We start from the raw sequence: 22,388 nt of genomic DNA, 5'->3' as shown, positions 1-22,388 counted from the left end.
GTAAAACGTCATCGACGTCGAAGACGGAAGTGGTAGCGACGGAAGTGGTAGCGAAGAAAAAATGATTTTTTCTGCTGACATAAAAGAGACATTTTTGTGCTAAAATACAAATTAATGATTTACAGTAATATATTTCAAACAATGTTCAGCTTCATTTATAATTTCGTAAAGTTATGGGTGCTAATACATTGCTCAGGACTAAAGTCACACACGATAACGTTGGTGACATCCCACAGGAGAAGTTAAATGCTTTTTGCTTATGCCCAAATTACCTGATTTCCCAACATAATATCCCCTATATACTTTATATATATAAAGGGATGTTTCATCAGCTCCATGTTTTATTTGGTCACATATGGTTGTTTTAAATATCTATATTGGTTAGACAAGAAATTTTATTTTTGCATACTTCTTGCACCAAAATAATCTGGTCAAATATGCTGCAGAATTTCAAATAATGAACTAAATAGTCACATGTTTCATAGTGTTCGAAAAAGCATTAACGAGAAAACATTTCTCCCTCTACTGGGCAGAAGTGTAGCTGTGCACCTTGTGTTCCGATCATGTGCCTCTGGAGAAGCAAGACAATACTGAGTTTTGTAGACCTTTTTCACAGCAGACATTTTTACTTGTAATAGCAAGAAAAGCACTAGAGAAACCTTTAATATTCAAAATGTCTCTTTTCCATTAATCATTACAACATGTTTCAGCAATTCATTGTTTTCTAATTTATCCTTGTTAAAAAGGTATTTTTTACCTTGTTTTTTTACTTCTCGGGTCCCCATCATGCGCAGTGGCTTTGTGTTACATCAAGGGACTGACCAGGTGTGTCAAACTCATTTCAGATTCTCCCCAGTTCGACCAAAGGCGGGCCACCGGTTCGGCTGACGAGGGGGAGGTGCGTGCTGACGCCATAAAATGACAGATGACAAATCTGGTCCGCGGGTCTTGAGTTTGACACATGTGAATTAACCAGTTACAGGACCATGGGCCTGCTGGGCCTATAGGGTCAATACCTCCCTTAGGCCCCCTATGAAGGCCTTAGGGCAGCGTGCATCAAAGGTACTGCGTCAAAGTCAAGCTGACATGTCTGTAGGATACTTACAGGTATAAATAATGAAAATAGAGCTTCCACTTTCAGGATCCTAGTTTTGCTCATTGTAACACTGTCCTCCTGGAATGGAGAATGGGCTTCGTTAATTCTTTTATAACAGCACCAGCTCATTATGGCAATGACAATGTGTGGGGTTTAAAAAGACAAAGGATTGGTCATGAGGCATTGGATGTGATCTGTTACTGCATGAAGAAACAGCCTCTGTTAGATGTTCACTCACCATCACTGCACATGATCAAAGCCCACAGGCTTGCAAAGCGTCCGCCAGGGCCGACTCTAGCCCATTGGCTGCCCTAGGCGATACTAACATTTCGCCCCCCCCCCCCCCCCCCCCCTCACCTAACACCAACATTATATGTGACAGGATACTATATGATCCCAGATCCTAGGAAGTCATTGCTCACAACTCCCAAGGGAGGTGTTCCAGGCACGTCCAGCTGGGAAGAGGCCCCGGGGAAGACCCAGGACTAGGTGGAGAGATTATATCTCTGCACTGGCCTGGGAACGTCTTGGGATCTCCCAGTCAGAGCTGGTAGATGTGGGCGGGGAAAGGGAAGTTTAGGGTCCCCTGCTGGAGTTGTTGCCCCCCCGACCCGACCTCGGATAAGCGTTTGAAGATGGATGGATGGATGGATGGAAGGCCAGCACTAGCTATGTAAACGATAGTGTTAATCTAAAGCATCACATGTGTGAAATGAAATGACTTGTCTGAGATACATACCTCTATGCAGGGCTTTCCTCTCCTCCTCCTCCTCTTCGTTTTTGTCCCTTTGCACCAGAGAGTTTGGACCTTTTGATTTTACATTAGCTTGATCTTGAGCTTGAGTGTGACCATGAGCGGGCAACCGTAAGGTCCGCGGGATCGTCGCCCCCCCCACACACCCTAAATTTAATTTCAACATATAGCAATGATGGTTTTATTTCACCAGGGTTTTATTTCATTTCTATTTTGTTAATCAATGTTGCTGATGAAGATGTATGCTTACGGACACACCTAGAGGGCGCCCCCTCACAAATTTGGCGCCCTAGGCGGTCGCCGTGGTCGTCTATAGGAAGACTGAAAGTTATGCTTTGTTTTTGCTGAAGAATACTGGTGTTTGTGGCAATGAGGAGACCGATTGACCAACAAAGAGAAAGAATTTGGTTCAATGTCAAGTATGTTTAAGCCTTGTGAATAGACCAAATGACAGCGATCCTTGCTGTATTTGTTACCTTAATTTCCTCGTCCTGTCTGATCTTGTTTTAGCAAGATTTGGCTTTTGGTCATAATTAAGCACAATCCTCATTTTCTTTGAGTTATTGTAAGTTTGTGTGGAGGACGAGCTTTGTGTTTGTATCATTTTAGGCATTCAAGCTTAACTGTGGTCCTGATGTTGAATTTGATGCCCTTTTGTTACTTTTCACACCACGTTAAGGCTGTTCCACAAACTATTTATTTGGATTGTTCCCTTATCCTAAAATCACAAATCATTTCATCTTGGGTTGCTGTTAATAAAAATACTGAAAAATTGCAATCTTATTCCACCACTCTTTGAAACACTCTTAAATAATATTCCTAGAAAGCGAGCAGCAATGAAATTGCCTGTGTTTTTGTATTACTTCTGATAATAATTTGTAATACAAATCTGTTTATTCTAGAAATTCCCCAAAACCTTGAAACAGTTTTATCAAAATACAATGGAGACTAATGAGGAAAGAAGCTAACGGTTGAATATGTGTGGTATGTTAAGTCAGTTGCTCTGTGGTAAGGATTTATTTCCTCCTGAACTTCGCTGTGAGCACATGAGGGGTCACATGTAGTGCAGCATGAACACGCATGAGAAAGCATCAGTGGGAAAACGCACAATTGCTGTTATAACAGCCCACAATATCTAAAATAAAGATGATGTTCGGGTCAATGCCTCACCAGTGGATTGTTTGTGTGGAATATTATCTCCAATTAATACACTTTAAGTAGTTTAAAAGTGATCCATCAATACGCATCAATAACAAGTCCAAAGGAAAATAAAGCTTATACAAGCTGTAAGCTCCTGTCAAACTTTGTTTTTTAAATCGTTCAGATTCACTCTGCTTTAGTAAAGAATATTTCACGGGTGGATTGCAGCCTCTATTCCTGCTTTGTAGAAAATGAACCCGAGAAATCAGATGAATAATTTATTGAGATGTATTGACATCTTGTTTTTGTATTCATGGCTGTAATTTCCCTTGTGTGACTTGAAAACTCTTAATTTGGCTACATTTCTCAAATTTGTTGTACATTCCAGCCTGTATAAAAAATACCAATTTACCAATACCAGGATTTTTGTAATTATTTTGTTTTTTAATCACTTCCAGAATCAATCAGCTCATTCATCCAAATGCATTCTTGTCCTCCTCTCAATAAAAGTTATTACTCACAAAGTGAACACGGGTGTCTGTGCGAGCACACAGAGCTGCAGCAGCCTGAAGGTGGTCAGCAGGATGCAGAGGAATGGCTGGGGAAATAAAAGGATGCTATTGATCCGTAGCCCACACACTGCTCTTGTGATGCCTGCTCACGTAGCACTAAGGTCATATGTCAAAAACAGGCATGACTCAAGCTTAGCTCACAATTCTTTCTCATCACTTTCTCTGTCCTAAAGCAGGCAGCACGTACACCATTTCCATATACACGATGCAGAAAGTAACCATTGATTTTACAGAAAATACTGTCTTTATGAATAATTTATGTCCACAAATACATGTTTATTTGAGATTTTGCATTTATGAGTTTAAAAAAGAAGAAAGGAAAACATTAAGTATAAAGCATTTCTAACACAGATGGGGTCAAAACATTTAATTGAAAAAGTGAAAAGCAGTTAAACTAAAAAATGTATTGTAAAAATCACCAAGAGCCATCACAACAGTACTCATATTTGTTCTTACCAAGGGGGTGGTGCCAGCCTGAGACTCCCAATGATGTCAGAGGTGAGAAGAAACCTTCTTAAAAGGAGTGAGAGGACATTTCTAAAGTCTCTGTGGGAGTTGTTTTTGGGTTCAGGACGGCCGGTTGACGATCAGGACTCAGAAGACAGAGAAAAACGCCCAAATTCAGGATGAAGACTCTGGTGCTGGTGCTGCTGGGTTTGGCCTTTACGTTTGCAACTGCGTCAAGTGAGTAAAACTAGTTTCCCATCGGAAAAACACTTGTTTCAAAGATTATTTTGAGCATTTTTTTTTCTTTTAGCGTTTTCTGTCTCATTTAACACTCAATCAAAAATCTGAAGATACATATAAACGTCGAAATGCCCTCTGAACACCATTCTTCTTTTATGGTTCAGAGAAACAATGTCTGAAAACCAATTTTAAAGTATTTCTTTTGTGACTTAACAACTTTCTCTAACACAGTTAAGCAACGAGAAAAAAAATTATTGTCATCTGAATAATTTCTATTACGTTTCCCATCAACTAAACATAGAAGTGTTTCTATGGGCTACGGATTGATCTTTTATTGAGTTAGAACATTAATTCCATCAACGATTTATAACTTTATAGTGTCTTATATACCACAATAAAAGATCTAAATAAACAGATACAGGGGAATTATATTATAAGCATTAGGTTTTAGGGGAACAATGGTTGAAACCTGTATAGCAACAGGGAAAGTGATCAGTTGTCATTTTCTTTGACTACATCAACGCATTTTCCATCAAATACACATAGTATTTCCTTGTTTGGACTGCAAACTGATTGATCTGTCATTTCATGCTGATTTCCTGATGACATGCTCCCCACTCTGTTAAAGAGAGTGAAGATATACAAACATTTACATGCCCATTTTACGCTATTTCTTATGCCGATGGGCATTTATGACTATATAAGAGCGTAAAAATATGTTTCAAGGTGTTCTGTGATTTAGAATAGTGTACTTTTTAAGTTATTAATGGCATGCTCTTTTCAAACTTTTTTTTCTCTCACAAAAACGCACACACACACACACACCCAGTGTGAGTTTCAGCTCTCACCAGCTAAGAACCCCCCCCACCCCCCCCCGCCCCTGAGCCGGTTGTCTGGGATCCCTCATTCCTCACTCTGGGATTACTGATGCTGCTGCTCAGCTGATAGTCACATGAAAAGGATTGAGGGGGATTGCAGGTCGTGTGACTCCCAAGGACCCCCCCACGCCCCCCCCCGCTCCTCACCCCGCCTCCCTAAAACATGGACCTGCTCTCTTTTACATAAGCATCTCTATCATTATGTACCTACAGCCTTCTTGGTTATAGAAGGGAATTTGTGCCTCTTTTAAAAAGCCTGCACAACTTAAATCCCGCTAAAATAAGTAGATAATTGCGTACAATCATCGATCTGACACAAAAAATAAATAGCAAACTACAGAAACTAAAATATTATTTTGAGGTTATGAATGCAATACAATGTTTTTCAATTGTGTTACATCACACAGCTTAGCTTATATAGCTTATTTTTCTAAAAATGTGTTTGTGATATTTCTTCCAGAGCCTAGAAGTCAGTTCACACGTTACCGCTCATGGAACTCACGGAAGTATCCGGTGTGGAAAGATGGCGACCCAAGATTCATGAACTGCTGGCTTGGTCAGGACACATTTCTTTATTTCTCAACACAGAAATGTTACAATATTCTGTTTGGCAGTTAATCTTAACATTTTACATTGTTGTGCTTTTCTTTTTCCAGGTGGTGAAGTCACTTTTGATCTGAAAAATGATGCACCCACATTGACAGGAGCAAGAGTAACCTTCAATATTAATCTCAATTTCCCGCAAAACCAGACAACTCTCTCTGATGGGCAGGTGGTGTGGGCCAAGAACTGCACCGTCAATGGTAAGAAAACTGCAGGATTCCTTTTTCAATAACGCTCAATCAGCAAAACCAGTCAAAATAAAACTGACTTGTGACTTATTATGTTAGGACAAAAGACAACCAACCCATATTACATTTATTCTGTGTCGCCTCATATTAATATTTATGTAATTCATGTAATAAAAATTGACCTTTGTACGTTGACATTTCCAGGACAACAGTACCACGAGGGTCAGGCTGTGTATCCTGACCAGGACACCCAGTCGACTGGAATTTTCCCAGACGGTACACCGTTCCCCAGGAGCCAAAACAGGAACCCCCACTACGTGTTTGTGTGGAAGGCATGGGGTAAATATATTAAAATATGTCATATTTATCCTGTTTAAAACCTTGGCTGCTCTTTAGCCTTGTCCAATACTGCAAGAGGACATACAAACCATCTTAATGCAGCTATAAATATGTTGAATTCACTTGTGTTATCTCCATAGAAATAAATAACATAAAAGGGGCTGCAGAAGAACACAGGAGATGTTTTACCTTCAGGCAGGGAGGCTCACGTTTTTCTACCTGTGAATAATTGGTGCTATCTGCAAGAAGTTGAATTAGCAGAGTCGTCATATTTTTATTGTAGTTCACTAGATTTAGCGGTTTTGGTAAAGTAAGTAAAATTCTAAATTTGAATCATTTATTTCTTCCATTAAAAAAAATCAGAGGTTTGTTAACATTTATCAGCATAACAGTAGAATCTCATGTACAATATGAAGAAAGTGACACTTTGAGTTTGACCCAAATTACCAACAATTTGCTGTGATCACCAGATGACGCTGAATAATTTCAATGACGGCCTATTGCAGGTCGTTACTGGCAGGTGGCAGACGGACCATCCTCGTCCCTCACTGTTGGTACAGAGAACGTCGCCCTGGGCTCCCACAACATGGAGGTCATCATCTATCACTGTCGTGGCAAAGACAAGTTCATCCCTCTCGGCTATGCCTCTACAGTTTTCACCATAACAGGTCACCTGTCAAACAATTTCTAAAATAATTTGAGAAAAAGAAAATATTGCTCATATCTTTACAATCCTCATCTTTAAAGACTTCATCTTTCCCTCCGTCCTCAGACCAGATTCCCTTCACCATCTCCCTATCCCAAGTCAATGACGTCAACCAGGACGACCAGAACTTCATCCAGAACCGAGCCATTACTTTCAGCATCAAGCTCCATGATCCCAGCCAGTATCTCAACAGTGCCGACATCAGCTTCAGCTGGGACTTTGGTGATAGCACTGGCACTCTGATCTCCAGAAGCCTCACCGTCACACACACCTATCTGGCAGTCGGTACCTTCATCCCTCAGGTGGTTCTGATGGCGAACATCCCCAATGGCTGTGGAAACCCCACCGCTGGTTAGAACTTAAACCAATTTGATCTCTTAGACATAGAAACTCTCGTATAAGAACTGTGTACGAAAATGTGCTCAGTTATTTTATTTAACTTTAACTTTTTTTTCCAGTTGTTCCTATTGATGCCTCTGCTGTTCCAGCAGTAGTTGTGATGGCCTCCACCCCTGCCGCTATCCCGGCAGCACCAACCGAGGGAGGAGATACGATTGCTCTGGACGTTCCTGCTTCAGTCGTCACTCCACTCGCTGTTTCTGTGCAGCCAGCTGAGGCGGTGGATGCAGAAGTGGTGGTTGATGCGGACATTGAGGTGGTTGCCTCGGTGGCGCCTGCAGTAGTCGACGCAGCTGTTGTTACAGAGGGACAAGACCCCGCTGCTGAAGCAGATGTTACCGCAGGTGAGGTGGCCACTTCTGCCCCGGTTGCAGTTGAAGTAGCAGCAGACGCCGATGCTGCTGCTACTGAGGTTGCCGCAGCTGTTGCAGATGCTGATACAGTTGCTGCGGCGGCTGAAGGCGAAACTGCAGTGGTGACAGATGCAACTGAAGAAATCGTGCCTGTGATTGATGCTGCCGCTTCAGTTGCGCCTGTTGAAGAGGGAGAAGAAGCTGCAGTTGAGGCCGCTGTCACTGTTGCTCCTGCAGCAGAAGTAGCCGTAGAGCAAGAAGCTGCTGTTGTGGCTGCTGATGCTGATGTTGCTGCTGCTGAGGTTGCTACGGCAACAACTGAGGATGCTGCCACAGAGGTTGTCCAAGCTGAAACAGAAGCCCCTGCTGATAACGTTGTGGCCCTTGCTGCCACTGAGACCACAATTGTAGAAGAGGCATCCCCAACTGGTGATACTGAGGCGGAAGTGCAAGCAACTGAGAATGAAGTTGCAGCTACTCAAGCTCCTGCAGGTGAGAGTGTGTACAGTAAAATAAAATCAGTGCAGGATCTAAAATAAAAGTAATATAACTCAATGTGACTTCTTTTTCAAGAGCAAGCAGCAGAAGCCGTTGCAGCTGAGGCCGAAGTAGATCCAGCACAGGTTGCCCTTGTTGTGGCTAAAAGACAAGCACCAGAGCTACCAGCTGACTGCATGGTCTACCGTTATGGCTCCCTCGCCACCTCTGTAGTTGTTGTCCGTGAGTCAATAGCATTTCACACTAAACTGATGATAATCTGCTTTAATGAAAATTGTATTATTTAACTGTGGTATAATCTCTTTTTCTACCTTTCTACGCTACAGAGGGTATTGAAAGTGTAGAGATTGTTCAGATGTCCAACGTTGTAGCAATGGCAACAGAGTTGGCTCAGAATGCTGTAGACGTCACTATCAGCTGTCAGGGAAGGTGAGCATCAACATTTGAGTCAAGATGTTTACCTACTGTTCAGCTTCTAAAAAAAGGATCATCCAGTTGGACACAGAAACTGTGATTTGTGATATTGTATTATATATTATGTTTGTGAAAATAACCCATCCACTCAGGATTGTTCTGATATGTATGTCTCTGCATTCCCATTATCCTTCCTTCAGTCTGCCAAGTGAGGTCTGCACAGTTATTTCCGATGCTGACTGTATCACGCCCATGGAAACTGTGTGTAGTGCAGCTTTACCCTCACCAGACTGCCAAATCATCCTTCGGCAGTTCTTCAACAACACTGGAGTATTTTGCATCAATGTCTCCTTGACCAATGATGTCAGCCTTGCTGTGACAAGTGCAAGAGTCAGCGTATCAGTAGGTGAGTGGAAGAGAAACTACACAATGACCACTAAAGTATTCAATCTATAGAATATTGTTTCATCTGTGTGATTTGCTTGAATTTCAGCCTCCGGTGGTTCCCCGGGTGGAACTGCAGCCACAGTCCTGGGGGTTATGGTTCTCGCTTGTGTCGTCTGTTGTATTGGTTTGATGTACAGGTGAACTCCTTAATTATCAACTTTTAATTTAATGAATTGATTTTGGGGTCAAATAGAATCCGGATTAATGTCTGTCAACACTGCTTAGAGATAACATCAACATTTTAACGCGATGATGTATACATGCTGTTGTTGAGCACGTAATATTTATCTTGGTTTAGCTTGTTAACGTGCTAACATTCACTGATAAGCACTGGACAAAAAGTTCATTCTAATGATATTAAATACAAAGTGTTGGACAAATTTACTCTAATAGGAACAAGAATTCAAGAGAAATAGTTTGTACAGTTGATTTTGATTATTTTGTTGAGGATAGAGATTTTGCCTTTGATTTCATGTATTATAAACTCTGTTTTGTGTCTCTGCAAACAGGCGGTTCAAGCAGTACCAGCCACTAAGAGAAGACCATGATGACAGTAATGGAGGCAGCTCGGGGGTGACATCCATGCCTTTGTTGTTGTGGAACTTGCTGAGCCGACAGTCACCAGGAGAGAGTCGACCACTGCTTCAGGGGAGGGTTGTTTGAATTTTATAATCTGCGAATGCAAACAGCATTTCCCAATCTGTTAAAACATTGACTTCAGACACAATATAATAGTATAACTCCTGCTCAATTTATTAAACCGAAAACTAATTCATTTAACCAGGCCCGTGTACAAAATGTGCAGAAATAAAAAGGAGTCAACTGTCATAAGAATGTTGAAACATTTGTTGAAGAAAGTGATATTTATTTTGACCTACATATTTTTTATCAATTAGTACCAATAGTTTTTTAGAAGCCAAAACATATTCTCATATTTGTGGCCAACTTAGAAAATCAATTGGAAAATCAATTTTAACATATTTCAATTAAATATTTTTAAAAATTCATTTAAATCACTTACATCACAAAATATGATCTTGTTTGCTACCCAGTTATTAATAAAGTGGTAACGTATCACAATCATGTTTGTTGTTTTCTACTGCCAAGAAATAATTTCCTGTCGTTGAAATAAGGGGCTTGTTTAATAAAATATGTACAAGCATTTTATAAATGTCTCAAATGGGGTCTCGTTATATGATGTACATTGTACATCATATAACACACTGCAGGAAAAAGGCTGACGTCAATGCAGAAAAATCTTTAATGAAGGAAGGCATATGGCCTGGCCTGCATGGTAAAAATAGAGTGTGGGGTTATATTGACTGAAAGCAAAAGATGCCTCTCGATGATTTGATGTCCTCGTTTTATTAAATAAGACAGCCAAATATGAGAAACAGTACATACATACTGTGCACCTTTCTCAACAAAAGAGTTGTATTTCACATGCTCCATGATGTATTTTCGCTGTCTCTCTCTTTACTGACATACATGGAGTTTCCCTCCAACAGACCAGTGTAACACTGCAGAGCTCCATTACAGTAATTACACAAAGCCGTTAATCATCCTCCACCGTTTAACGCGTCTCTGGGTTACATGTACAAAGTGTTGTTCAGCCATCTGTGTTCACTTCGGAGGTGCACTGCACTGTAGCCAAGACAACACCCCAGCTCTGCTGGAAGGCCATCATTTTTCACTTGATGATCTCTATCTCGGACTGACAGTCCTGACCGGATCTTACCAGGCCAGCTCTTAATAGGTCACAGCATCCTCCCCGCTTGTCAGTCACAAAGCTGCAGAAAATGCTTTTAATTTTTTCCAGATAGGCAGACGAGACTTCTCTGTGTTTTACGTCCTCTCTGGGCAGCGAGGCCTGGAGTCAGTCTTAACCCTCACTAATGTTTAAACATTTGACCATCCTAAAATGTACTAAACATTTAACAACTCATTTATTTCTTAGTAATGAGCATGTGAAACATTATTATATTAATCACACTAATTGTTTAAATCCATAATGAACCAGAGTGTATTCATAACCACACCCTAACTATTGTTTATTGGCAACCACTATATGTAACTTAATCAGTTGACATGCACAAGAATGGTAGAAAACAAATTTCCATGTAGAAACATCAGAATTTGTACAAATTTAGAGGGTTTTGCTAATTTGTTATGTTCTAGCATAGAAATTCAGTTTCGATGCTATCACTATATTTTGCCAACGTTTGATTACTTTTCTTATTAGAGGCCACACCCAAGACATTGTCTCATCTGAAATTCGACCACAGCACAATATTTGATCCACTTTGATTCTGATAGCTAAATGCCTGTTCAGGTTTGAGACAATGCACACATTCTGGGGTTCAAAATGCGGAGTAGATATATTCCAACCCGTCACTGTCAAAGATGCATGATTGGATTTGTGTTCCCCTCGGGAATTCTCGGAGAACCAGAAGGATCAATCGCCAATGGTAACATCTGGCTGATGGTTAGAATTACTGATGTAGTCCAGTTAAAAACCATTCCAATGTATGTGTGTGTGCCTGAAATACACATCCTGGAGCATGACTGGGGGGAAAGAATAGAAGGCGAGATGTGCCTTGAGCAGACAGGGCGAGGAAGAGGGGGATGGAGAAAGAGGAGAGAGTCACTGAGCATAGAGAGAGTTGATTAGGTTACCGAGCTAAGACTAACATGGCCATTTGTTACACAGAGAGCCAGACCTCTGCAGTAAATGCCATGCAGACCTGGAGAGAGGAAAATCACATGTGGGAGCATGTAAGAGTGAATGACAAAGGGAAGAAGAGATCACTATACTTTTACTATAGTGTGCTCCAGATGCTGCATCAGGGAGACAAAACCTAAAGTAAAAATGTGTTATAAAACACTGGTGAGTGCAGGTCAAAATGAAGGCTACTGGTTGATATGTAGCGCAAAGTGCATGTGTTTGAAAGACAATTTTACACAATAAACTATATTTGGTCGTGTAGAAAGCATACATGCATAGGATTAAGATACCAAGGACCATGGGGAGAGGACACAGGGAGAACAAAGTGACACACCCAGTCACCACAGAGCATGCTCAGAATTACGTCAACTTTATATGAGAGCAGTAGTCCCTCTGCAGTCCTCAATTAAAATGACTACAGAGCTCTCCCACACACACATAGAAGTGCAGAGGCAGTCTGCACAAATAAAGGTGCTGCATCATTGAAATCATTAACATAACATTTTTAACCAACATTTGAAGGTATCTTATAATAACAATGGATCTTGCTGCATGCCAAGCCAAGAGTTAAAGCTCTTTATCTGCCTCAGTAGTGAATACAGAAATGTAACTGTATAACAGAATATCATGATCTTTCAGTAGATCTGTGAAATCCAGTCATTTTGTTGTTAATTATCATTGCAAAAGGACTCACATCTATACCAAGGAAGATTGTATATGGACAGTAGTGGATTTATAGCAGTTTTGATCTCAATAAAGATGTGTTATTAAATGTCAAAAAATATATATATTTAATTGGTAACGGTACTAAGTTGTTGATATTAAGCTAGAATAACATAATCAAATGTTGGCTGAGTTCTACCTGCAAAACCCTCATTGTTCCTCACAAATACTGACAAAGTTATTTGACAACTTTTACTGGTTTAGATCCTTTTTAAAGGATAGAATAACTGCAGAGTCATCTCCCTGCCCCAGACGCCCAGGATATCAATAAAGTGTTCCATTACTGTAGAAGGAGGGAAAGACAGAGAGGAGACAGATAGACACTGGGGGAGGGGGGGGGAGAGTGAAATCGATACACAGGATTCAATTCAGAAAAGTTTTTTCGAGAAGGTAACAGAATCCTTGACACCATTGGTGAAGTTATATATGCTGGAATGCTGTGGAGAAATAACAAATCCAAACTGACCCAGTGAATAAGGGTCAATGTTGTCATGAATCAGAGAGGCAACAGGGAGTGTGTGGGGGGGGGGGGGGGGAGACGGGAGCTGAGGAGACATCTTTAGATATTAAAGCAGTAATGTGGAAGCTAGTCTGGCCTCCAGCCAAGTGCTCGGCTAAAAAGGGTGGAGCTGTCGAGACAGAGAGAAAGACGGAGAGAGTCTGGGTCTCTGAAGGGTAGGGAGTGGCCAAAGCTTGCATGCTGATTGAGAAAGAAAGGGTACATGTGGGTGGGGTGGAGAAATGAGGGAGGAGGGGGGGGGGGGGTGGCGTAAGCATGATGGGACAGCCAGCCTGTGTGCATAAATACCCCCAGCACTTCTCAGCCGGGTGTCCTGTAGCTTGACGAGCATCTCACAGCCTCAGCTCTCCTTCTTTCCTCTTTCCTCTTCAACAGAGAACAGAACAAGACCAACCATGAGCCACTCTTCAATGCACACCTCAACTTCCTACAGGCGCACCTTTGGTAGCCCACACCCCATCTCCATGTCCTCTTACTCGCCCGTGTCCTCCAGGATGCCCGTTTCTGGAGGGCGGTACGTGCGTTCGATGCCACCTGCGGCAGCGTCCCGCTCCACCACCTACCACCAGCAGCGCTCTCGCTCTGCCGCCGTGCCCCCTCGCCTCTCCTACGACAAGGTGGACTTCACCCTGTCCGAAGCCATCAACCAGGAGTTCCTAACCACCCGCAGCAACGAGAAGGCTGAGCTGCAGGAGCTCAACGACCGCTTTGCCAGCTTCATAGAGAGGGTGCGTTACCTGGAGCAGCAGAATGGTGCACTGCAGCAGGAGCTCAACCAGTTCAAGGGCCAGCAGCAGCAAGGTCAGCCCAACCGCGCCTCTGAGCTCTTCCAGGAGGAGGTGAGGGACTTGCGGCGCCAACTGGACTCCACCGGAAAGGAGAGGGACCAGTACCTGCTGGACAGGGACAACCTGGCTGAGGAGCTGGTCCTGTATAAGCAGAGGTAAAATATGATGAGAAAAAAAAGATATGAGATACATACAGAAATACATACATACATAGCTAGATCATTTGTTAATGGGTGATAATATAAAATGTTTTGGATACAATCTTATACAAAAAAACAGAACTAGAATGTATGGCTACAGATAAAGTTGCATCATCTTCTAACAAACCATATACAGTATATATAAACCATAAAAATGTCACAGGTCAAATTCCTCCTACTGATAATTCCCTGTTTTAGGTTGGTCAGTTATACATGTTGAGCACTGTATGTGGGCCATACTGTGTCATCATCACATAATTGATAGACAATGCAATGATTAACTGCACATTGTCCACTTTAAGTACAGTAAAGGAGGAGCGTTTGTGGGCGTTTGCAGCTTGAGGAGTCCAGTGATGAGATTGCTGCAGGGCGTGGCACATGTCCAGAGCGGACACCACTGAGTGGGTGCACGATAGAGGACACTGTATTAGTTTATTTACATTTTTGAGTGTATATGTTCACTTAAAGTCTTGTGCACCAGCAGGATTGAACATAAAACAAGGGGAAGAACGTCAGCACATTTGAGGCTAAATTAGATAAGGGCTTGTTTTGTTACTCCGTTTAGATATTGCAGATGTTATGTAAAACTTTGTAAAACACACAGCTATGAAATCCCCATAATGAGAGCTGTGGAGAGGATGGATGGACCAGACACAGGGTGGGGCCGGCGGAGGAGAGGGAGAGGGGGGGGGGGAGGAAATGAGAGGTCGGATATCAGGCGTGGTGAAAATAGCGTCAGGGAAAATCAATGTGACTCAATGTCTCCATTAGGTGTGTTTTCAGTGTCCCTGTGTGCAGATGGGATAGAGCCAGAGACCCCATTAGGACAAAAGGACCCCTGTAACACAACATGAATTAAAGATGAGGAAGCAGGGCCCACTGTGTGATCCTTCCCCTATTAATCTACTTTATGTCAAGTCAGGACAGGACTTAAAAGGACAGGACAAAGGGAGCATATCCATCATAGAATAAGCAAATGAGTCTATTGGACATTGAGCTATGATTTGTGATGACTCATCATCATAGTGCCTGATGGATTGTAACCAAGTTTGCATTCTAAAAATATATTTCATTTTGTGCAGGGCCATCAAATTAGCTTGGGGCTTAAGAGATTCCACAAATTCTCACCTCTCAGCACATCCTACATTATAACTGCCTGTAAATGTTACGTATAATATCTGGATCCAGCAGTTTTTGTAACATCATTGTAAGCAATATCAAAACGACTTAATCGCCATCTTTAAAAAAGAGGGTAAGTGTGTGTACATAACCCTATTGAGTGTTTGCAGATGACCTTATTGAACTAGAGAGAAACCACATTAGCTGAATGGAGCAGCTGCTGGTCCCACTGGGACCACTCCCAACCCCCTTCTGCAGGACAGTGAATTAACAAATTGATCCAGAAAGCTTTTTGCCAGATGAGGCCCTGGTGCAACCTGAGGGAGAAAGTGCTTTCTTGGACAAATTTGACTCATTCTCCCTGAACCTTTTTGTAAAAGAGAGATATTGGTGCCCAAAGGAAATCTGTTCATTGTTTGAAATATTTTGCCTCGCTTTTTTGTCCTACAGGTTGGATGAAGAGGCCCAGAAGAGGGCAGATGCTGAGAGTAACCTGGTTGCTTTCCGCAAGGTAAACATTCAGCTTTAGTGGGCCATGGTGACCTTGTGTCTTATACACTGTCCTTACGCTTAGATAACCAGTCAAAATTTACAGCTTTTCTCCAAAAGAAAGAGCAGATTTCTAAAATATCATTGATCTCGACGCCTGCACACGAAAGTTACTTCTTTTGCTTAATAATTTTTCAACGATTAAACAAATCAAGCGTACGTCTAACTGTTGATTGGATTAACGATTTTTGACAGTAATCTTTTGTATTTCTGTAATTGTTTACTTCACCATTCAAACTTTTAGTTAAGCTATGGTGCATGTCTTTGGTGTCAGGGACGCAGGCCCAGGAACCAGAAAGGCCCCACCGTGCCTGTCACGGTTTGGCTTCGCTTCCGGTTTTAGTTTGAAGTTTCATGTCTCTTGTGGTCCTGGGTTAACTTCACTTCCTGCCTTGTCTTGTGATTGCGTGATTGATTCCACCTGTGTCCAATCACCTGCACCTCCCTTGTGTATTTAAGCCCTGTGTGCCAGTTGTCCTTTGTCGCGTCATTGTCCATGTCAGTCCTCGTTGGTGCACGTTTTTGGCTTCTGTTTGGTTCTGTGGTGAATAAAGATCACCTTCTGAAAACTCTGCGTTTGAGTCCTGCCTGCCTGCCTGCCTTCTGCAACCTGCTCCAGCCCGAACCCCGTGACAGAATGACGCGACCAAGGAAGGACTCAGCAGGGTTTTACCCTAATGATAAATATTTGGGAACTCGCCTTGCGTTTGGGGGACCACGGAGCATGCAGCAGGCTGCCCGGCGAAACACCGGCATGCCAGCGGACTCCTGGAGCGACCTGGGGCCTGACTACCTCGACGTAAGAAGCCCATTTTTTCAATGGAAGACTGATGTCGTTGTTGGCCCCAGGAGCTACCAGGAGGAATGCTTCAGGCTCCGGGACCTCCTCAATCCGAGGAGAAGGAGCCGACGAACCCCCGCAGTCCCGGCTCCCGACTCGGCCCCCAGATATCCGTTCCAGCCTGAGCGGGCCCCAAGACGCCCGTTTCAGCCTGAGCGGGCCCCAAGACGCCCGTTTCAGCCTGAGCGGGCCCCAAGACGCCCGTTCCAGCCTGAGCGGGCCCCAAGACGCCCGTTCCAGCCCGTTCCGGCCCCCAGAGTCCAGTCTCCGCCCGTTCCGGCCCCCAGAGTCCAGTCTCCGCCCGTTCCGGCCCCCAGAGTCCAGTCTCCGCCCGTTCCGGCCCCCAGAGTCCAGTCTCCGCCCGTTCCGGCCCCCAGAGTCCAGTCTCCGCCCGTTCCGGCCCCCAGAGTCCAGTCTCCGCCCGTTCCGGCCCCCAGAGTCCAGTCTCCGCCCGTTCCGGCCCCCAGAGTCCAGTCTCCGCCCGTTCCGGCCCCCAGAGTCCAGTCTCCGCCCGTTCCGGCCCCCAGAGTCCAGTCTCCGCCCGTTCCGGCCCCCAGAGTCCAGTCTCCGCCCGTTCCGGCCCCCAGAGTCCAGTCTCCGCCCGTTCCGGCCCCCAGAGTCCAGTCTCCGCCCGTTCCGGCCCCCAGAGTCCAGTCTCCGCCCGTTCCGGCCCCCAGAGTCCAGTCTCCGCCCGTTCCGGCCCCCAGAGTCCAGTCTCCGCCCGTTCCGGCCCCCAGAGTCCAGTCTCCGCCCGTTCCGGCCCCCAGAGTCCAGTCTCCGCCCGTTCCGGCCCCCAGAGTCCAGTCTCCGCCCGTTCCGGCCCCCAGAGTCCAGTCTCCGCCCGTTCCGGCCCCCAGAGTCCAGTCTCCGCCCGTTCCGGCCCCCAGAGTCCAGTCTCCGCCCGTTCCGGCCCCCAGAGTCCAGTCTCCGCCCGTTCCGGCCCCAGAGTCCAGTCTCCTGGCCCGTCCCCACGGCCCCTGATCGTGCCCCCTCCCTCCCATCCCTTGGTCCTCTCCCCCCCACCCCTGGGGGCCGTCTGGGATCCGGCCCTTGAGGGGGGGGTGGGGTCAGGGGTTGGGCCGCCGCACTGCTCGGCGCCCCCCGCCACGACGACGCCGGAGCCGCACTGCTCGGCGCCCCCCGCCACGACGACGCCGGAGCCGCACTGCTCGGCGCCCCCCGCCACGACGACGCCGCAGCCGCACTGCTCGGCGCCCCCCTCCACGACGACGCCGCAGCCGCACAGCTCGGCGCCCCCCGCCACGACGACGCCGCAGCCGCACTGCTCGGCGCCCCCCGCCACGACGACGCCGGAGCCGCACTGCTCGGCGCCCCCCGCCGCGACGACGCCGCAGCCGCACTGCTCGGCGCCCCCCTCCACGACGACGCCGCAGCCGCACAGCTCGGCGCCCCCCGCCACGACGACGCCGGAGCCGCACTGCTCGGCGCCCCCCGCCACGACGACGCCGGAGCCGCACAGCTCGGCGCCCCACGACGACGCCGGAGCCGCACAGCTCGGCGCCCCACGCCACGACGACGCCGGAGCCGCACAGCTCGGCGCCCCACGCCACGACGCCCCCGGAGCCGCACAGCTCGGCGCCCCAAGCCACGACGCACGGCCGCCGACCCGGCAGACCCCCCGAGACCCTGAGGCCCGGCCGCCGACCCGGCAGACCCCCCGAGACCCGGAGGCCCGGCCGCCGACCCGGCAGACCCCCCGAGACCCTGAGGCCCGGCCGCCAACCCGGCAGACCCCCCGAGACCCTGAGGCCCGGCCGCCGACCCGGCAGAACCCCCGAGACCCCGAGGCCCGGTCGCCGACCCGGCAGACCCCCCGAGACCCCGAGGCCCGGTCGCCGACCCGGCAGACCCCCTGAGCACCCCACGCCTGGCCGCCGCCCCGGCAGGCCGCCGGACCTTAGCTGTCGGGTCCCCACCCTCCCTCCCCTTGTCTGATTTTTTCCGGTTCTGCTCCCCTTTAGGACCGTCTGGAATTCGGTCCTTGAGGGGGGGGTTCTGTCACGGTTTGGCTTCGCTTCCGGTTTTAGTTTGAAGTTTCATGTCTCTTGTGGTCCTGGGTTAACTTCACTTCCTGCCTTGTCTTGTGATTGCGTGATTGATTCCACCTGTGTCCAATCACCTGCACCTCCCTTGTGTATTTAAGCCCTGTGTGCCAGTTGTCCTTTGTCGCGTCATTGTCCATGTCAGTCCTCGTTGGTGCACGTTTTTGGCTTCTGTTTGGTTCTGTGGTGAATAAAGATCACCTTCTGAAAACTCTGCGTTTGAGTCCTGCCTGCCTGCCTGCCTTCTGCAACCTGCTCCAGCCCGAACCCCGTGACAGTGCCGCCCTTACACTCTGTTCCTGGATTAAATAATCAAAATCAATTATTACCTGGCAATTCAATTTATAATCATTTCCACATAAAACATATTTATGCCTCATCATAATTCAAAATAATTCTTTGCACTGAAGGAAACTTTTGATGTTGTTTTATTCCTTTGGAATAGGTGGAACTCACTCATCATATATCAAACTCTATCATTTCTGCACATTGCTTTATTGCATTATAATTATTATAATGTGATGTCATTTTTATGTATTTTATTATTATATGATGATGAGATTTTTCAATCCAATAAATGACATATTTGCAATTGTTAAAAACATTGACTATGTTTGTGTCCCATACAAATTAGGATGTGGATGATGCCACATTGTCTCGTTTGGAGCTGGAGAGGAAGATTGAGTCCTTGATGGATGAGATTGAATTCCTCAAGAAGCTGCATGATGAAGTAAGTTCTTCCACTACGCTAGTATTAATCAAGAGCTTCTTTCTTATAGGAGACAATATGTAGTAGTATCACAGAATGGTTCTGTTGCATACGTCAGCACTAAAAAGCTCCAGCTTATTCTCTGCCTCTGATTAACCGTCATGTCTGCAGTTTGTGTCACTTTTTTGCTAAATGAGTTCATTCTTCTTCTTCTTTTAAGCGAACCAGATGAGTTTTGCACAAAAAAGGTCTTTAGTTTGGATATGTTTTGAAAAGTGACTTTTATATCTGAAGTGAAGATCTGTTTTGAGACGTAGTATGTGACATAAGGCCACAATAGTTGCAAGGCAAGAAGTTGCCCGAGAGGATTACAATGGGGAGTATTTTTTAAGCTAAACTGGTTTCAGTACACCAAAATGAGCGATAAAATCAAATATCTAAATATTTCTGATCATATATCCCAATATCCATATGACCATATTGGAGGGTTAACTAGATTTGGATGAATAATTGAACAGCTAGAAAAGTCTGGTAAGTTCATAAAACATCATCATCACCAGGAAAAGACACCAATGACATATTTTGGAATCCAAAATGTAAGACCATATCTAGTGTTCTACTGATAAAATGTTTATACTTTTACCAGAGGACAAGCTTTTGATATAACAGTTTTTTTGTCTTTATCTTGGTATATAAGGAAATCCAGGACGTACAAGTGAGTGTCCAGACCCAGCAGCTGAAGATGGAGGTGGACAACACCGCCAGGCCTGACCTAACTGGAGCTCTGAGGGAAATCAGGGCCCAGTATGAAACCATTGCTTTAAAGAACATGCAGGAATCTGAGCAATGGCACCAGTCCAAAGTAGGCAGACCGACACACTGACAGTCACACATGAACATACATGCACATATTAATTACCATGTGTTTTATCTCCAGTTTAATGATTTGACTGAGTCAGCAAAGCGCAACACTGATGCGCTGAGGCTGGCCAAGCAGGAGGCCAATGAGTCCAGGAGGCAGATTCAGTCCCTCAACTGTGAAGTTGATGCAATGAAGAACACGGTGAGGACACATTCCAACCCTCATCTGTACTATATAATCCATCATTATACACATTACAGCCTCTTATAACGGTGTACGTGTCATCGTGTGTACCAGAATGACGCTCTGGTGAGGCAGATGCGTGAAATGGAAGACCAGTTTGGCAACGAGATCGGGAACTACCAGGACAACGTGGGCAGGTTGGAGGACGAGATCCGCCACCTGAAGGAAGAGATGGCTCGCCACCTTCGGGAGTACCAAGACCTCCTCAATGTCAAAATGGCTCTGGATATTGAGATTGCTACATACCGTAAACTCCTGGAGGGGGAGGAGAGCAGGTGAAAAAACATACCTATGCCCAGATTACATTTTTGGCTTTTTTAACAGGATTTTTTAGCTTCAATAAATGTAGACACCGCTTGCTCACTGTAGCAGTTTCCAACTTACAGCTTAATGGACCTGAACTTGAACCTAAATCCTCCACACAAGGTTCTGCTAAATGGATCCTCCAGATAATCTAGTTTTCTGACAAATAAAACCAACAAACATGCAAGACAGGTGTATATAGACGTAGATAATAGCAGCTTTATGCAAAAATGACTTTTTATTAGAGATGGGTTCATAACACACAACCTTTTTATGCCCTGTTTATAGGATTACTGGTCCTATCCTCAGTATGGGCATGAGCAGTCACCATGGCCACCAAGGTAAGCTATAGTTCTCTTTTTTAACAATAACATCTAAAGATTTTAATCTCTTTAACCTTTCAAATAGGGCATTGCGAAGTATAAGTGTTTCCCTGTTTTTTCTTCAAGCATTATCTTGAATACGACTCTCCAGTACTTATGTAACAAACATGTGGGTTTATATTCATTTTTTTATTTTCAGAACAGGGCAAACCAATCTTCCACTTAGCTATTCTCATCAGTTTATCATTGATCAATAACAACTTCTTATAATTCTACTTTCAAAGACTTGTAAAAAAAAATTGCAAAAGAAAAACAAAACTTCTATTTTGTTATAGCAAATGTATCTGAATCTGAAAAAGCTGATCAGAGCATTAATCTGACTTTTGACAGATTATGACCACACTCCAAGCAGCATGGGCAAGAAGACTGTGGTGATCAAGACTGTTGAGACTAGAGATGGAGAGGTACATGGATTTATACAAAGATATATTGACTTGATATACTGATACAAATGGTTCGTACCATATGAAAATGAATCTGAACAAATCGGGTTTTTTCCAACAGGTGGTGAAGGAATCCAGGAGGGAGAAGGACAGAGAATCTGCTCGTGAAGACGAGGATGATGAAGAGTAGAAAATGTGAGATTGGAAAATGTGAAGGCCTTTGCCATGAGAACAAAAATAAACAAAAAGAAGAAGAAAAAACAGAAAAAAAAACTCCAAATCAAACACATATAGTCCTCATTCCCACTAGTTATGTGTTAAATCCTCCAGCAGAGAGTCTCGAATTTAATGAATGAATCCCTTTAGACGGTGTCACTTTGGTGCTATTTAAGCGACCCAACTTTTGCTAAACACATGTGTGTCATCTGTATGCTCAGCAAAGCCATTTTACTAACCTACCACTTGAGGCCTTAGTTTACAGTGCAATTCCGTGAAATCCTGAGAAGACAACACGTTTGTAGCAGAGTATCAAACTACAGGTTGGACTAGAAAGTTTGGAGGAGTTTGGAGGATTTTAGTAGTTTGTGTTGTAGGTAGGACTTACTAATAAAACTTAAGACACTGCTGCCCATTAGTCAATACACTTAAAAAATAGACTGCAAATATATTTACCTATTTGCATTTGTTTTTGAAGCTTTGCTATTTTCTGCAAACCAACAAATCACCAGAAACATCAGATATTAGTAACAGGTAAAATACTGGAAATCAACTGAAAATAATTCTGCTGAATGTGCTTCACAATGCTTTGTGTATCTGGCACTATCAATAAATGAATATGTAATTGAAAATAAACTGCAGCAAATTGGTTTTGTCTGTCCATTTTCCCCATCATGAATATACAAC

The 22,388-nt window shown here is 44.5% G+C and overlaps 2 protein-coding genes across 2 annotated transcripts; both read left to right on the top strand.

Annotated features, from left to right (window-relative positions):
- The first annotated feature begins 4,110 nt into the window (after positions 1–4,110).
- Positions 4,111–10,154, top strand: pmela (premelanosome protein a). Its single transcript, XM_037448292.2, has 12 exons — positions 4,111–4,246; positions 5,588–5,683; positions 5,784–5,930; positions 6,123–6,257; positions 6,764–6,925; positions 7,030–7,314; positions 7,422–8,207; positions 8,289–8,435; positions 8,540–8,642; positions 8,828–9,033; positions 9,121–9,211; positions 9,584–10,154. Exons 1-12 carry the CDS (start codon positions 4,189–4,191, stop codon positions 9,735–9,737), a joined length of 2,370 nt encoding a protein of 789 aa, XP_037304189.2. The 5' UTR covers positions 4,111–4,188; the 3' UTR covers positions 9,738–10,154.
- Positions 10,155–13,336: 3,182 nt separating this feature from the next.
- prph (peripherin) lies at positions 13,337–22,350 on the top strand. The gene is made up of 9 exons (XM_037491306.2): positions 13,337–13,985; positions 15,600–15,660; positions 19,237–19,332; positions 20,009–20,173; positions 20,249–20,374; positions 20,471–20,691; positions 21,008–21,060; positions 21,433–21,506; positions 21,607–22,350. Exons 1-9 carry the CDS (start codon positions 13,438–13,440, stop codon positions 21,673–21,675), a joined length of 1,413 nt encoding a protein of 470 aa, XP_037347203.1. The 5' UTR covers positions 13,337–13,437; the 3' UTR covers positions 21,676–22,350.
- The last annotated feature ends 38 nt before the right edge of the window (positions 22,351–22,388 follow it).

This window comes from Pungitius pungitius, chromosome 8 (assembly GCF_949316345.1).
Source record: "Pungitius pungitius chromosome 8, fPunPun2.1, whole genome shotgun sequence".
Classification (NCBI taxonomy): Eukaryota; Metazoa; Chordata; class Actinopteri; order Perciformes; family Gasterosteidae; genus Pungitius; species Pungitius pungitius.
The sequence above is the reverse complement of the archived record's forward strand: the minus strand, read 5'-3'. Positions and strand labels throughout refer to the sequence as shown.